At 57.6% G+C, this 12649-nt stretch overlaps 1 protein-coding gene across 1 annotated transcript in view; it reads right to left on the bottom strand.

Annotated features, from left to right (window-relative positions):
* Window positions 1-12649, bottom strand: part of AXIN1 (axin 1) — a 61578-nt gene that overhangs the window by 6670 nt on the left and 42259 nt on the right. The window contains 3 exon segments of the mRNA XM_042971192.1: window positions 885-1055; window positions 1665-2194; window positions 6742-6879. Of these exon segments, the coding sequence (XP_042827126.1) occupies window positions 885-1055; window positions 1665-2194; window positions 6742-6879 (839 nt within the window).

Here is a 12649-nt window from a genome sequence, read left to right as displayed (position 1 = left end):
ACGTCTCTGCTCAGGATGGGCTGGCTGGCAGGTGGTTACCCACTTCTCCCTTTCTCCCCCCCCCCCCAAGCCACACACGTGCACTCTACCGTCCCCAACCATATCCAAAACAGACAGTCAGGGAAGCGGGAGACTGAGGAAGGAGGGGTGGCCAGCCCACCCACGGGCACCAGCCCCACGGCCCAGACAGCTGGTCTGGGGGTAAGGCGTGCAGTCCGGGCCAGCCCCAGTCCCCCATGGTCCCCCCAAAATGGACGGACCCACGCGAGGCAGCAATGGCACGTCTGGGGTCCTGGCTCCACACCCTCCAGAGCAGCCTCCGGCTCTGTGGGGCCAGTACAGAGTTCAGAGGGTGCAGACGCCACCGACGGCTGGGGGGTGACCAGGTGCGATCAGAGAAGACTTGTCCTGCGCGGTCTGCCTGGAGTGGCGTCCAGGTACCTGCCTAACTGCCCCGGTAACTTAGGTCGCTGTCGTGTGGAGGCGTCAGCCACCCAGAAAGCAGCTCGTGAGGGCAGCTGTGTGAAAGCGGGGCCCCCCTTGGCGGGCTGGGCACAGCAAGAGGAGATCAGGCAGAAACGTGGTGACTTGAGAACGAGCTCAGCAGCGGACACTCCTGCCCAGGACACCGAAGCTGTGTCAGGACCCCAAGGCCGGCACAGGGCCCCACTCGGGGCGGGTGTCAGCGAGCTCACACGGCCACGGCCACGGGGTATAAGGACAGCTGGGTGGGGCCAGGCTGCAGCTTCAAAGACCCTGGCGGAACTGTGCTGTAGGCTCGTCAATTAGTGCTACACGCTGGTGCCCGCGCCACCCAGGACGCCGGGCACCTTTTACCCGTGGCTTGCGTGGCCACACCCACCCGGGACGCTGGCGCCTCTCACCCGTGGCCAGCCTTGCGGTGCCGGCTGATCTCCTTCTCCCCCTCGATGATCCACTGCATGATCTTTTGGTTCTTCTCCGCGTCTTCCGAGGGGCCAGGCACCTCGGCTCCCGCGCTCTTCCCTGACTCCGCCTTCTTGGCGTTTCTTCTGGAGGCAGTGCCAGACTTCCCGCTACAAAAGCAAGGGGCCGGGAGTCACCTGCTGCCTTTACTTTGTGGCCTGTTGCCGGAAAGCGGCTACCTGAACGTGGTGACTTTGACAGAGCTGTGTGTCCTCGCGGGCTCCGCCCCAACGCCAGGGGGTTCTCTGAGGTTAGTCTGGTGGGGAGCGCAAGGCGCCCAGGCAGCACCAGCTGGGAGGGCAGGAGCACCTGTCCTTCGCCCTCCCAGCCCCGCCACCCACCTGGTGGCAGCAGCACCGGGACCCAGTCACCCCTCACCCAGACGCCTCCCCCGAAACAGGTACCTCTCTATCCATGCACCCTTCAAGGCCAGAGCCCTGGATGGCCCGGGACCCCAGGCAGGACCAGGCACTCATGCTGGGCGCTGGGGCCCTCTGGCCACCACATGCCCGCAGTCTGTGCAGGCAACCCCAGCTGGACGACTTTTAAAGGGGAATTGTGGCCCAGAAAACTGAACAGAACCTTCAGGAGACACAGCCTCTCACTGTGACCCCTTCCTCCCCGGGAAGGCTCACGTGGCCCTTACTGATACAGGCTCAGGGATGAAGACACCAGAGCCCCGATCCCAAAGCAAGGCCCAGGCTGCCACAGACACTCACCTGTAGGCCAGGCTGTCGCTGGCATTGGGGGCGGTGCCCACGCTCTCTGAGTGGCTACGGGGCTTGGCTGTGTGGCCGTGCAGCTCCGGGACCCAAGAGAAGCTGCCCGGGACACGGCGGGTGGCCTCAGCCTCGGCCTGCTCCTTGGGCCTGGCCGCCCCGTGGTGACTGTGGTGGTGGCCGTGCCTGTGCAGGTGAGGGCCGGATGCGTCCAGCTTCACCCCGGACTTAGGTGCGTGCTTACTGTGCCCAGGGGGCACGCCCCCTAGGACCCCCACAATCTTGGGCACGTGCCCGCTGTCAGGGGAACGGTGGCCGGGCCCCGGCGACTGACAGCCCGGCGTCCTCATGACCCGCTGCACGTGCTCATCCAGGATGCTCTCAGGGTTCTCCTCGTGTGCGTCCCGCAGACCCACGCAGCCCACGTCTGCATAGCGGGGCGGGAAGTGGTGCCAGGCTGTGGCCAAAGGCAGCTTATGAGTGGCCCCCGGGGGACCAGAGGGCATGTCACCATCCTCACCTTCTTCCTCCTGCAGGACAAGGTCACGAGTCACCTCTTGGCACCGGCCGAGTCACAGAAACCTCGCCCTCGTGGAAACAAAGAAATAGGCCCGCAGCGCTCCATCTCGGGGGCAGGAAGCACCGCGCCCAGGATGAGCAGGCCAGGTGAGGCGCTGGGCGCTGGGGAGCGTGAGAGAGTGAGCACGCCCACCACGCACCAGGAGCTCAAGGACCACAACACCCACCCAATCCCGCCCACTGAGAAACCTCCAGAGGGACTTAGTTCTTTTACGCTTCTCAATAAAGATATTTTTTTACTTCTTCAGTTGATTTTCCTAGTTCTCAATTTTATTTCCATGTTTTCCATTATATTTTCTTTTGTTTGCTTTTAAAGTTTATTTATTTATTTTGGGGGGGAGGGGCAGGGAGAGAGAGAGAGACACAGAATCCTAAGCAGGCTCCACTCTGTCAGCAGAGCCTGATGTGGGGCCCAAACTCACAAACCGGGAGATCATGACCTGAGTCGAGATAAAGAGTCAGACGCTTAACCGACTGTGCAACCTGATCGTCCCTTTCCCATTGTATTTTCAAAGGGAATATGCCCTTGTACAGAAGAGCTCGTTTTCTGCTTAATTGCTCTGCTCTGTGATTCTGGGTCAACTGTCACACTAAATCCAGTTGGGTTTCTCTGGAGTCTCTGGCAGCCAACGGGACCCTGTCTGTAAATATAACATCAGACCAGCCAAATCTTGTATTTATTTTCTCATCTCACTGAATTGTGCAAACCAGAATAACAGTGAGTACATCCGGTAGTGACCAGAAAGGATGGGACAGCTACCCCTGTACTGTACCAGAAACAAATCTAACAAAATCCACAAGAAACTTTTCACTTATGGGAAAGCGTCTCCATGTCACCAGGACAGGCGGTCAGCTGCAGACGCTTCAGTCCACGCTCAGGTCGCAGGTGGCACGGAGCAGGACAGAGGGCAGGCGCAGGGCTGCGGGGAGGGTGAACACGCCCCTCTCGGGCACACTGGGGCCCTGGGCTCCCCACCCCACGTCCCATCCCGGACCCCCCACTCTGCCCTCGACGGACACTGACCCCTACGGTTAAGGAAGAGGGGCTCTTGCAGTCCCCAGGGGGCGGCACGGGGTGGTGACGGACAGCTTGGGCTGAGAGCCAGCTTGTCTCGGTGACTCTGCACATGTAGGAAATCGGTTTTACGGTTTTGAAATGTTACAGGTTTACCAAACTGTCTAGCTAAGAATTTTCACTTTCTTCTTTGTTATTTTCCAAATTTTACAACAAAACTCCTATTTAAAAATTTGTAGTTATTCTTCTTTAAAAAAAAAACTATAGTTTATGGCATATTTACACGAGCCTTATTTTGTAAAATCATACAAGACAGGGACTCTCACGTCCATGCGGATTCCCTGTACATATGTGATTAAAATTTCTCCTGTTTTGTTTTTAAACACACAGGGCATCCGATGGAACTGCACAGCCAGCTGTGGGGCAGTGAGCCCCCCAGGGTCCGAGGGAAGCCTATGGGGACAGAGTGGCTACAGGCCAGAGACTGTGACACGGAGCCCGGCAATCCTGTCCAGACGCCACCGCGGGCCTGCCGATTCGTTCCCGAATCGATACCCAGGAAATACAAGGGGCTGCTCGTTTGAACATCTTGTGTTAAGTCACAGGCACTGGGGAACCTCTGTGGCCAGGCCCAGCCCCCCCGTGACAGCTCCTGGGAGATCCAGGCACAACCGCACGCCCCCAACAGGGAGGCCGCAGAGAACAGGAGACTAAGATTCAGACATGAGAAAAATACACCGAATACCGATGGCTGTTAAAATGCCCGTCCCGCACAGTGACCTGCAGGGCCACGGGCACACGGAGCCACGAGGACAAACTTGACACAGCTACCACAGCTGGGTTCCACGGCAAGACGGATTGAAAGTCTCCTTCCTTAAACTTCTTTCACAAACCACAGGGTACTTTTACTTCGTGAGCGTACTCACGAGGCACTGATGGAGGTGTGCTTGGGCCGCGGATGCGCCACGGTGCCAGCCCCACAACGGCACGCGAACCAGGGCTTGGCTCCTGTAAAACCCGCCGTGCCTCACGGCAACTCTGTGTCCAACACTGATTTCTCAAAGGTTACCTGACAGGCTACGCCCTGACAGTTCCTTCACTCACGGAGGCCTCTGCTGGACCCTGACGGGGAAGGTGGCCTCCACGGATGCCCACTGAACGTCCGCCCCCACCCTCACTGCAACCCAGACTGGCAAACAGGCAGCAGGTCAGCACACGCCCGGCGCCCAGGCCAGCACTGCGCTGCCTACATGGGAGTCACCGGGTCACTATGAGGGAGGGAGACAAGAAGATGCCGGTAAGAAAAACCTAGTGCTCCTGCACAGGTGCTTAAAAATACTTTCATAGGGGCGCCTGGGTGGCTCAGTCAGTTGAGCGGCCGACTTCGGCTCAGGTCATGATCTCTCGGTCCGTGAGTTCAAGCCCCATGACAGGCTCTGTGCTGACAGCTCGGAGCCTAGAGCCTGCTTCTGTTTCTGTATCTCCCTCGCTCTCTGCCCCTCCCCCATTCACGCTCTGTCTCTCTCTGCCTTTCAAAAATGAATAAATGTTAAAAAAAAACAAACCAAAAACTTTCATGCGGGCTCCCTCTCGGAGAGCACGCCATCTGGCCATTCACCTCAGTGACCACCCCAGCCTTCCTGGTGCCCACCGCGAACCCCAGGTTTTGAAACGCTATTCAAAATCTGAAAAATGTGGGGGGTGGGCCGGCCCCTCATTTCAAACCTGGGTGTCATATGAGGGGGCTCCGGAACCCTGGACGGCAAGGGCACAGCACCGTGTGTGATGCATGGAGGGCAGGACAGGAAACCGCCAGGTGTGACTGTGGCTGGGCCCCACGACTACCCTGGAGATGGCATCTCCAGACTTCAGGTGCACATGACTCACCGGGGGAACACGGAAGGCGAGACAGCAGGCCCCTCCTGGGGGTTCGGACAGAGTCTGAGCAGGGCTCAGGTCCGTGTTGTAAATGAGTATCAGGTGATCAGGTAGAGAAACAATTCCTTCAAGAACAATCCTGTTTTGGGTGTGTTTTTCTTTGTGTTGTGTTTTGAGAGAGAGAAAGAGAGAAAGAAAGAGAGAGAGCAAGCCTGCAAGAGGGGCAGAGAGAGAGGGGAAGAGAGAATCCCACCAGGCTCCACGCTCAGCACAGAGTCCTACGTGGGGCTCAATCCCATGACCCTAGGATCATGACCTGAGCCAAAATCAAGAGTCGGATGCTGTACCAACCGATGCGCCAGGCACCCCTACAACAGTCATGGTTTGGGTTTCAGGCATCGGGCATGAGGTATTGAGGAAAAAAATGCAAGACGCCACTTGTTGGAGACTGTTTTTCCTTTTTCTTTTTTTTAAAGCAAACTCCACACCCAACGTGGGGTTTGAACTCACAACCCTGAGAGGAAGAGTCGTACGCTCCACCGACCGAGCCGGCAGGGTACTGCCAGTGGTGACCTTTCTTAGTTTCAGAAGGAGATTCCTACCTGCCCTGCTGGAGAAAAGCAAAGGCCTGTCTCCAGCGACACAGTGGCGCCTGGCTCCGGGAGCACGGGGCACTGGGGCCTCGGGGACACACAGAACCTGATGAGGTGTGAAGAGCACGGGGAAGGCCGTGCTCAAGGGACGTCTGTCATCAACATCTCAGGACGGAAACCCGAGCACACGTGGGAATGAGTCTTGCAAGATGACGCCCACAGGCCACATAAGCCGCATGTCTCTTTGACAGCTACAGGCCGAGAAGTATCAGAGCAGGTAAGTCACAAACCACACGTAATTGTCCCAGCACTCCACGTTCTTCCCGGCAAGGCCACAGGGCAGAAAACAAGGCACAGGAGCCTATTTCTGAACATGACCCTTTCTGCACTCAGGATGACAGGTGGGAGCCCCCAGGCCCCGTGCCAAGGGCACACTCTGCTCCACACGTGTGCCCGGTGCCCCTGGGACCTGGCGGGGCCACGGGGGCATGTGGGACACGGGAGGGAGCAGGAAGGGGGTTGGGCTGAAAGGAGAGGTCAGTATGCACGTGGTACGCGTTGAGTCGTCTGCCAAAACTGCCTTCCTGAGCCGAGCCGATGTAGCTCCAGTGTGGCCACCCCCTGGGGATGACAGCAGGGCGTGGTCTCTGCCCGCCTCTCAACACCTCCCCAGAAGCAGGTGGCACAGGAACCCCAGCTCCCCGCAGGCCAAGGAGCGGCTGCTGAGTGCCTACCGGTTGCTCCCAGACCGGGCTCGGGGTCCCCGCCAGGGGGACCTCCTCCCCAGGAGACGGTGAAGGCCGCACAGAAGCGGTGGCGGCTTCAGACGGGCCCCCGTCACAGGAGAGCGGCCAGCCACCAGGGCAGGGTCAGAGGGCGTCAGGAGCCAGCACTCTGGGAGACCCAGGAGGGAGCTCGTGGGAGCCTGAAGCTGCCCTTAACTCCACCAAAACGCAGTAAGATCATCCAGAACCCGAGCCGCGCCGTGGCCTCTTCCAGAAGGCTCACTCACCATCCGGACGCGTTTCAGCCGCTCCTCCAGCTTCTCCTCGGCCTCCCGTGTCCGCTGGATGGCCTCCAGGCGGTGGATGAGCTCCGCGGCGAACTTCTGGGGCTCCACGCGGACTTCCTTTGGCATTCGGTAAGTGCGCTGCAAGGAGACACTGATTAGCCGGCCACGTGCAGCCTCGAACTGCCAGCCCCGTCAAGATGGCACACGGGCACTCTCTGGGTGACCGGGAGGGGCCCCGAAACGTGCGTTTTGTTTCGTTTAACTTGTTTTATTTTTTATTTTTTAAAATTTATATCCAAATTAGTCAGCATGTAGTGCAACAATGATTTCAGGAGTAGATTCCTTAGTGCCCCTTCCCCATTTACCCATCCCCCCTCCCACACCCCCTCCAGCAACCCTCCGTTTGTTCTCCGTATTTATGAGTCTCTTCTCTTTTGTCCTCCCTGTTTCTATATTATTTGTGTTTCCCTTCCCTCATGTTCATCTGTTTTGTCCCTTAAAGTCCTCATAGGCGTGAAGTCATGATTTTTGTCTTTCTCTAATTTCACTGAGCATAACACCCTCCAGTTCCATCCACATAGTTGCAAACGGCAAGATTTCATTCTTTTTGATTGCCAAGTAATACTCCATCGTATAAATATACATCTTTTTTTTTTAATTTGTTTTTATTTATTTTTGAGACAGAGAGACAGAGCATGAGCAGAGGAGGGGCAGAGAGAGGGGGAGACACAGAACCTGAAGCAGGCTCCAGGCTCCGAGCTGGCAGCGCAGAGCCCGGCGCGGGGCTCGAACTCACAGACCGTGAGATCATGACCTGAGCTGAAGTCGGCCACTCAACCGACTGAGCTACCCAGGCGCCCCATATGTCGCATCTTCTTTATCCATTCCTCCAGCAATGGACATTTGGACTCTTTCCATACTTTGCTGTTGTTGATCGTGCCGCTATAAACATGGGGGTGCATGTGTCCCTTTGAAACAGCACGCCTGTATCCCTTGGATAAATGCCTAGTAGTGCAACTGCCGGGTCGAAGGGTAGTTCTATTTTTAGTTTTTTGAGGAACCACCGTACTGTTTTCCAGAGTGGCTGCACCACTTTGCATTCCCAGAAACCTGCGTTTTCTCTTAAAACGAGTGTTCACACTTGCCCCTTCTGCTGGTTTCCTCACTGCCCCCTTTTCTTGTCTAAGGTCTCCTTTACCCAGCACTGAGTCTGAGGGACAACAGAGCCCTGGTGACCATCACATTAGGTCTGTGTTAGGTCACTACATGTTTTAAAAGTCTAACATTACTGTTACCTAATCAGGCCTTATTTTAATTTGATCAGCTGTCCTAACAATATCTTTTAGAGCAAACGTGTTTTAAAAGTCTAAGCCACTTGGGCGCCTGGGTGGCTCAGTCAGTTAAGCATCCAAATCCTGATTTCAGCTCAGGTTCCAATCTCATGGTTCCTGAGTTCAAGCACCACACTGGGCTCTGTGCTGACAGCGGAGAGCCCAGCTTCGAGCCCTCTGTCCCCCTTTCTCTCTGCCACTCTCCAGCTTGCACTCTGTCTCTCTCTCAAAAATTAAAAAAAATATACATATTTTTTAAAATCTAAGCCACCACCCCCCTGTTGAGGGGGATGGGGTCACCGGGGAGCTGCCAAGAGGAGGGGAGAGAGCCCAGGGGGCTCAGATGGGGCAGGAGGGCAGACGGAGGAGGGAGTAGCCTGAGACAGGGTGACACACAGGAATCCTCTCAGATCTCCTGGATGGATAGTGGCGATCTAGAACCCTGGACTTCATATGTACAGCAAGCTGAGTAGGGAGGACTCCGTGTGGGGCAGGAGCCTGAGCGGGGGCAGTGCCCCTGGGCACAGTTTTGACTCTATGTTTCTCATCTACAAAACGACAGAACCTCAGAAACAGGTAAGCTTAGGTGAGAAAATCACGGGAAGGGCTCGGGGACAAATGCCCACGTGTGGGGCTATCACTGGCCTCGATGAGCTCAGGGGCGGCTGCAGAAAGCTCGGAAGGGTCCGGAGAGGGAAGCAGGGGAGGGCAAGCCCAGGACACAAGCTAACACTTCAACAGAGAGAGCTGGTGCGAAAGGTCCGGGGGTGCCCAGTGTTCTCAGAAGAGCCTGGGCAGTAGGGACAGCCATGAGGCCGAGACCCGGAAGGGAGTCTTTGCGGACAGCATATCCCAGTGGACAAGAAAGGCCCGAGGCCAGCAGGCTGGCTTCTCCGGGGACTGAACTGAGCAGAGGGCAGTGACCTATATGGGACCGAGAGAGCAAGGCCAGACGTCCAGGTGGCAAGCGCTGAGCAGTGCTGACCGTGAGACGGCACACGCAGAGAAAGGGCAGAGTGAGAAGTCCCCACGAGACGGAAACGCACCCACGTGGAGTGAGGACGCGTGCGAGGCTCGGCCCTGCGGCGGATGCCTGCCCCCAAGCTCAGGTGTTCTGGAAAAGAGCCTCTAGGCTGCACGGCTGTGCTTCTGAAAATGGAAAACTGTCAGGAATGACAATAATTACCAGCTCTGTGGAAAAACGGGTAACCTTCCGGCTGTGGAGGAACAAAAGAAGTCACAAAGGAAAAAGTCCCAGTAATTACAACTGTGGACCTTCTGGGGAGTTCAGATGGCCCCTCCCTCGGGCATTAAGGAGTAGACCTTTCATGACTGGAAAGTCAGCGGGGTCCCCCACGTGGTGGTGCCTCTGTGCCCCTGCGCCGACACCCACACACAGCCCCTCGTCCTGGGCCCGATCCCCTGGAAGTCACGCAGCAAGGACCACCAGGCACAGCCCACTCGCCTACCCCGGGGCAGCACAGCGTCTGCCTCTCGCCCGCGCTCCCCGGACCTGCCTCCCCTGAGACCCACCCCAAGTCTCCGGCCCAACGACAAAGTAGACACGCACAGGTTCCTGGGGCAGGAGGGTGTCACCAGCCACAGAAGAGACACCCCAATCACAGGACTCCACGACCTCGGCCAAGATGGGAAACATTTTCTTCTGGTTTGTTAGATAAAAAATGTTGCCCTTAAAAATAAAAGTCAGTTATTTTACCAGCAAAAATGGTTTTATTTAGGAGTAACAAAGAACTGCATCTGGGGACAAGCGCTGAATGGCAAAAGTGATAGACTACTCCCACAAACAAAGGCAAAGACGTCATCTTACGGAGAAGGGGAGTTGGGAGGGCTGCTGTGAATGGAAGTCCACTGGAGAGAAGCAAGCGTCTGGGGCGACAAAGGCTTCTCCTTGGCTGAGCTGCAGGGGTGGGACGCAGTGTGTAGGGGACGCAGCGCGTCCTTCCCTGTAACGGACGCTCCTGCTGGGTTGGCACGAGAGCTCCCCCCACTGGCTTCCCGACTCCCCTCCTGTGAGGTTTCTCCTGCTTCATTTCCACGCCGGACAGAACGGATGCAGCATGCCCTCTCTTCGCTCTTAACTCCGAGCCACGTGCTGGCCTGTCTGACCTGACCACACAGCCAGGCTGGGCTCCAGGCTGCGCCCAGTGCTCACGGCAGGCGCCAGCTCACCCAGGCAGCGCTTCTGCTGCTGAGACGCCCCCGCCCCCAGCGCCCCACCGCCTCGACGGGCTACCCAAGCACACCCCCGCCAGGCCCCTCTGCTGAGCTATCAGACACATGCGGAGGGGCCCCTGCAGAGACCACGAAGCTCCCCACGCCGCCGAGAAGCACACGGGCGACATCTTCTAACGCTGGTCCCCGGAAAAGGAAGCCCGGGTGGGTGAGGGGGCCGGTGACCTCTGCCCCCCCTCACCGCCCCCGGCATCTGCACCAACCGCCTGGCCGGGCCCAGTCCATCCCAGCCACGACCTGTTCCCTTGAACGTGTGAACAGCTCAAGGAGCGGGGCTCATTAAGCCTCCCCTGGAAGGTAACCAGCACTCAGAAGTCAGCAGGACCCACAGAACTCCTGCTCTCACCGAATGGTTGCACAGGGTCAGACCCGAGGGTCAGTGTGGTGCCCAAGAACGCTCCTAGCCCTGCCGGGGGGTTGGGCGGCCGAGGTCGGAAGGCTGTGAGGCCGCAGCACTGTCCACACCGCACGGTAAAGCCAGGCTCTCGCTGCCATGCCTGCCTCTGTCAGCTCTGCCTTCACGCTGACTTGGCCAGGACCTTCCAGAGACTGAAGATGCCTCGCTTTCGATTCTGGAACATTCCCCCAATGACACTTCTGACTCTTGTCTCTTCCTGATTCTCTGTGCCGCATTCTGAGACATCTTTCCGGGTCTATATTCCGGGTCACCAACTTTCTCTTTTGGTTTTCTTGAATATGCCATTTAATTGTTTGAATTAGATCCTATCGCCAGATTGGTCGGTAGGCGTCCCACAGAGGAGGGCTCCCTGACATGAGCATCCCTGGACCCCGAGGCCCCACAGGCCCTGCACGGCCACGGCGCTCAGCCGGACCGTTTCTCTGCACTCCCTCGGTCTGGAACGAGGCTGTCTCCTCTGCACTTTTGTGACCCTGTGACTTTTGAAAATTTGAAGCCAATTCTTGGGCAGGGTGGCCCTCAACCTGGGCTGCGTCCTGCTGATTTCTCCGGCAAGAGGCCCCGGGCCTCTCGTGGTCCTCGAGGGGGCAGCAACCATGGGTCCCCTCGCGGCCGAAGATGGCACCCCTGCCCCGAAGTCACTTTTTCCCATGGGAGCGACAGCTTCACCTGGGCTGGTGCAGGTGTCCTGCTGCTCATCACACTCCCGGTGTGTTCAGTCCGTCAGCGGAGACGCGCACGTTCCCACCTCACCGCCACTGACCCTCACGCTTTGGTGGCCTGGTGGGAGGGAGCACCTCCACGTGGCTCCTGTGTCCACTCACCCCCTTCCTTTCTGGGACACAGGGTACCCAGGCACCCCTACTGCTCCCCCTGCCCAGGCCCAGTCCTGAATTTACACATCCGTGAAGAGAGGAACCTGGGGGGTCGGTCAGTTAAGCGTCTGACTTGGTACCGACTCAGGTCACCATCTGAGACCGAGCCCTGCATCAGGCTGCGTGCTGACAGTGCGGAGCCTACTTGGGATTCTCTGTCTCCCTCTCTCCCTGCCCCTCCCCCACTCCCTGCCCCCTCTCTGAAAATAAATAAATAACCCTTAAAAAAACCACAAAACACAAAGAACAAAAAAGATCTCTGAAGAGAGCTGGGAGACACACGCACCAGCCTACAGCGAGGTGAAGACGTGTGCAGGCCCCGGCTGCGCTCCGACAGCACGAGTTGGCTGGTGCTCCCTACGGGGGAGCCCTGAGGGGCCCCGGCAGCGCGCACGCACACGCAGGCGCACACGCGCACACAGACCACCAGCAGCAGCTTCCACTCCTCCCGAGCACACGCTGTCGGCGCCTGGCTGAGGTCAAGTCTGTGCTGGGAGGTGACAAGATGCTTGACCAGGCTTTTCTGTTTTCTCCTTTTTTAAACATTTATTTATTTAGAGAGCACGCAAGCAGGGAGAGGCAGAGAGAGAGAGAGAGAGAGAGAGAGAGAGAGAGAGAGAGGAAGAGAATCACAGGCAGGCTCCGCGCTGTCAGCACAGAACCCGACACGGGGCCCGACTCCGCCAGCAGTGAGGTCATGACCTGAGCCGAACCTGAGGTCATGACACTGAACCGACCGAGTCCCCTGGGTGCCCCTAACACTGACCACCCATCCTCTTCTCAGAAGCGAGAACATACCCACATCCTTTCTGCTCAACCATAAAAATCACCTTTCTTACCTGGAAATTAGCTAAAAGACTCTAAGCAAAGAACTGGCCACGGATGAGTGTGCGGTGACCCCGAGAGACGTCCCCTTCACCTGCACAGGAACCGCGGACAGCTGCTCGCAGCACCAACGGTTTGAGACTCCTGCAAGCCCTCCTTCTCTTCCCTGAGAAGTCTTTCCCGTTCGGTCGGCACGCCAAGATAAA

The sequence above is a fragment of the Panthera tigris genome, chromosome E3, assembly GCF_018350195.1.
Source record: "Panthera tigris isolate Pti1 chromosome E3, P.tigris_Pti1_mat1.1, whole genome shotgun sequence".
In the NCBI taxonomy this organism is placed as follows: Eukaryota; Metazoa; Chordata; class Mammalia; order Carnivora; family Felidae; genus Panthera; species Panthera tigris.
The sequence above is the reverse complement of the archived record's forward strand: the minus strand, read 5'-3'. Positions and strand labels throughout refer to the sequence as shown.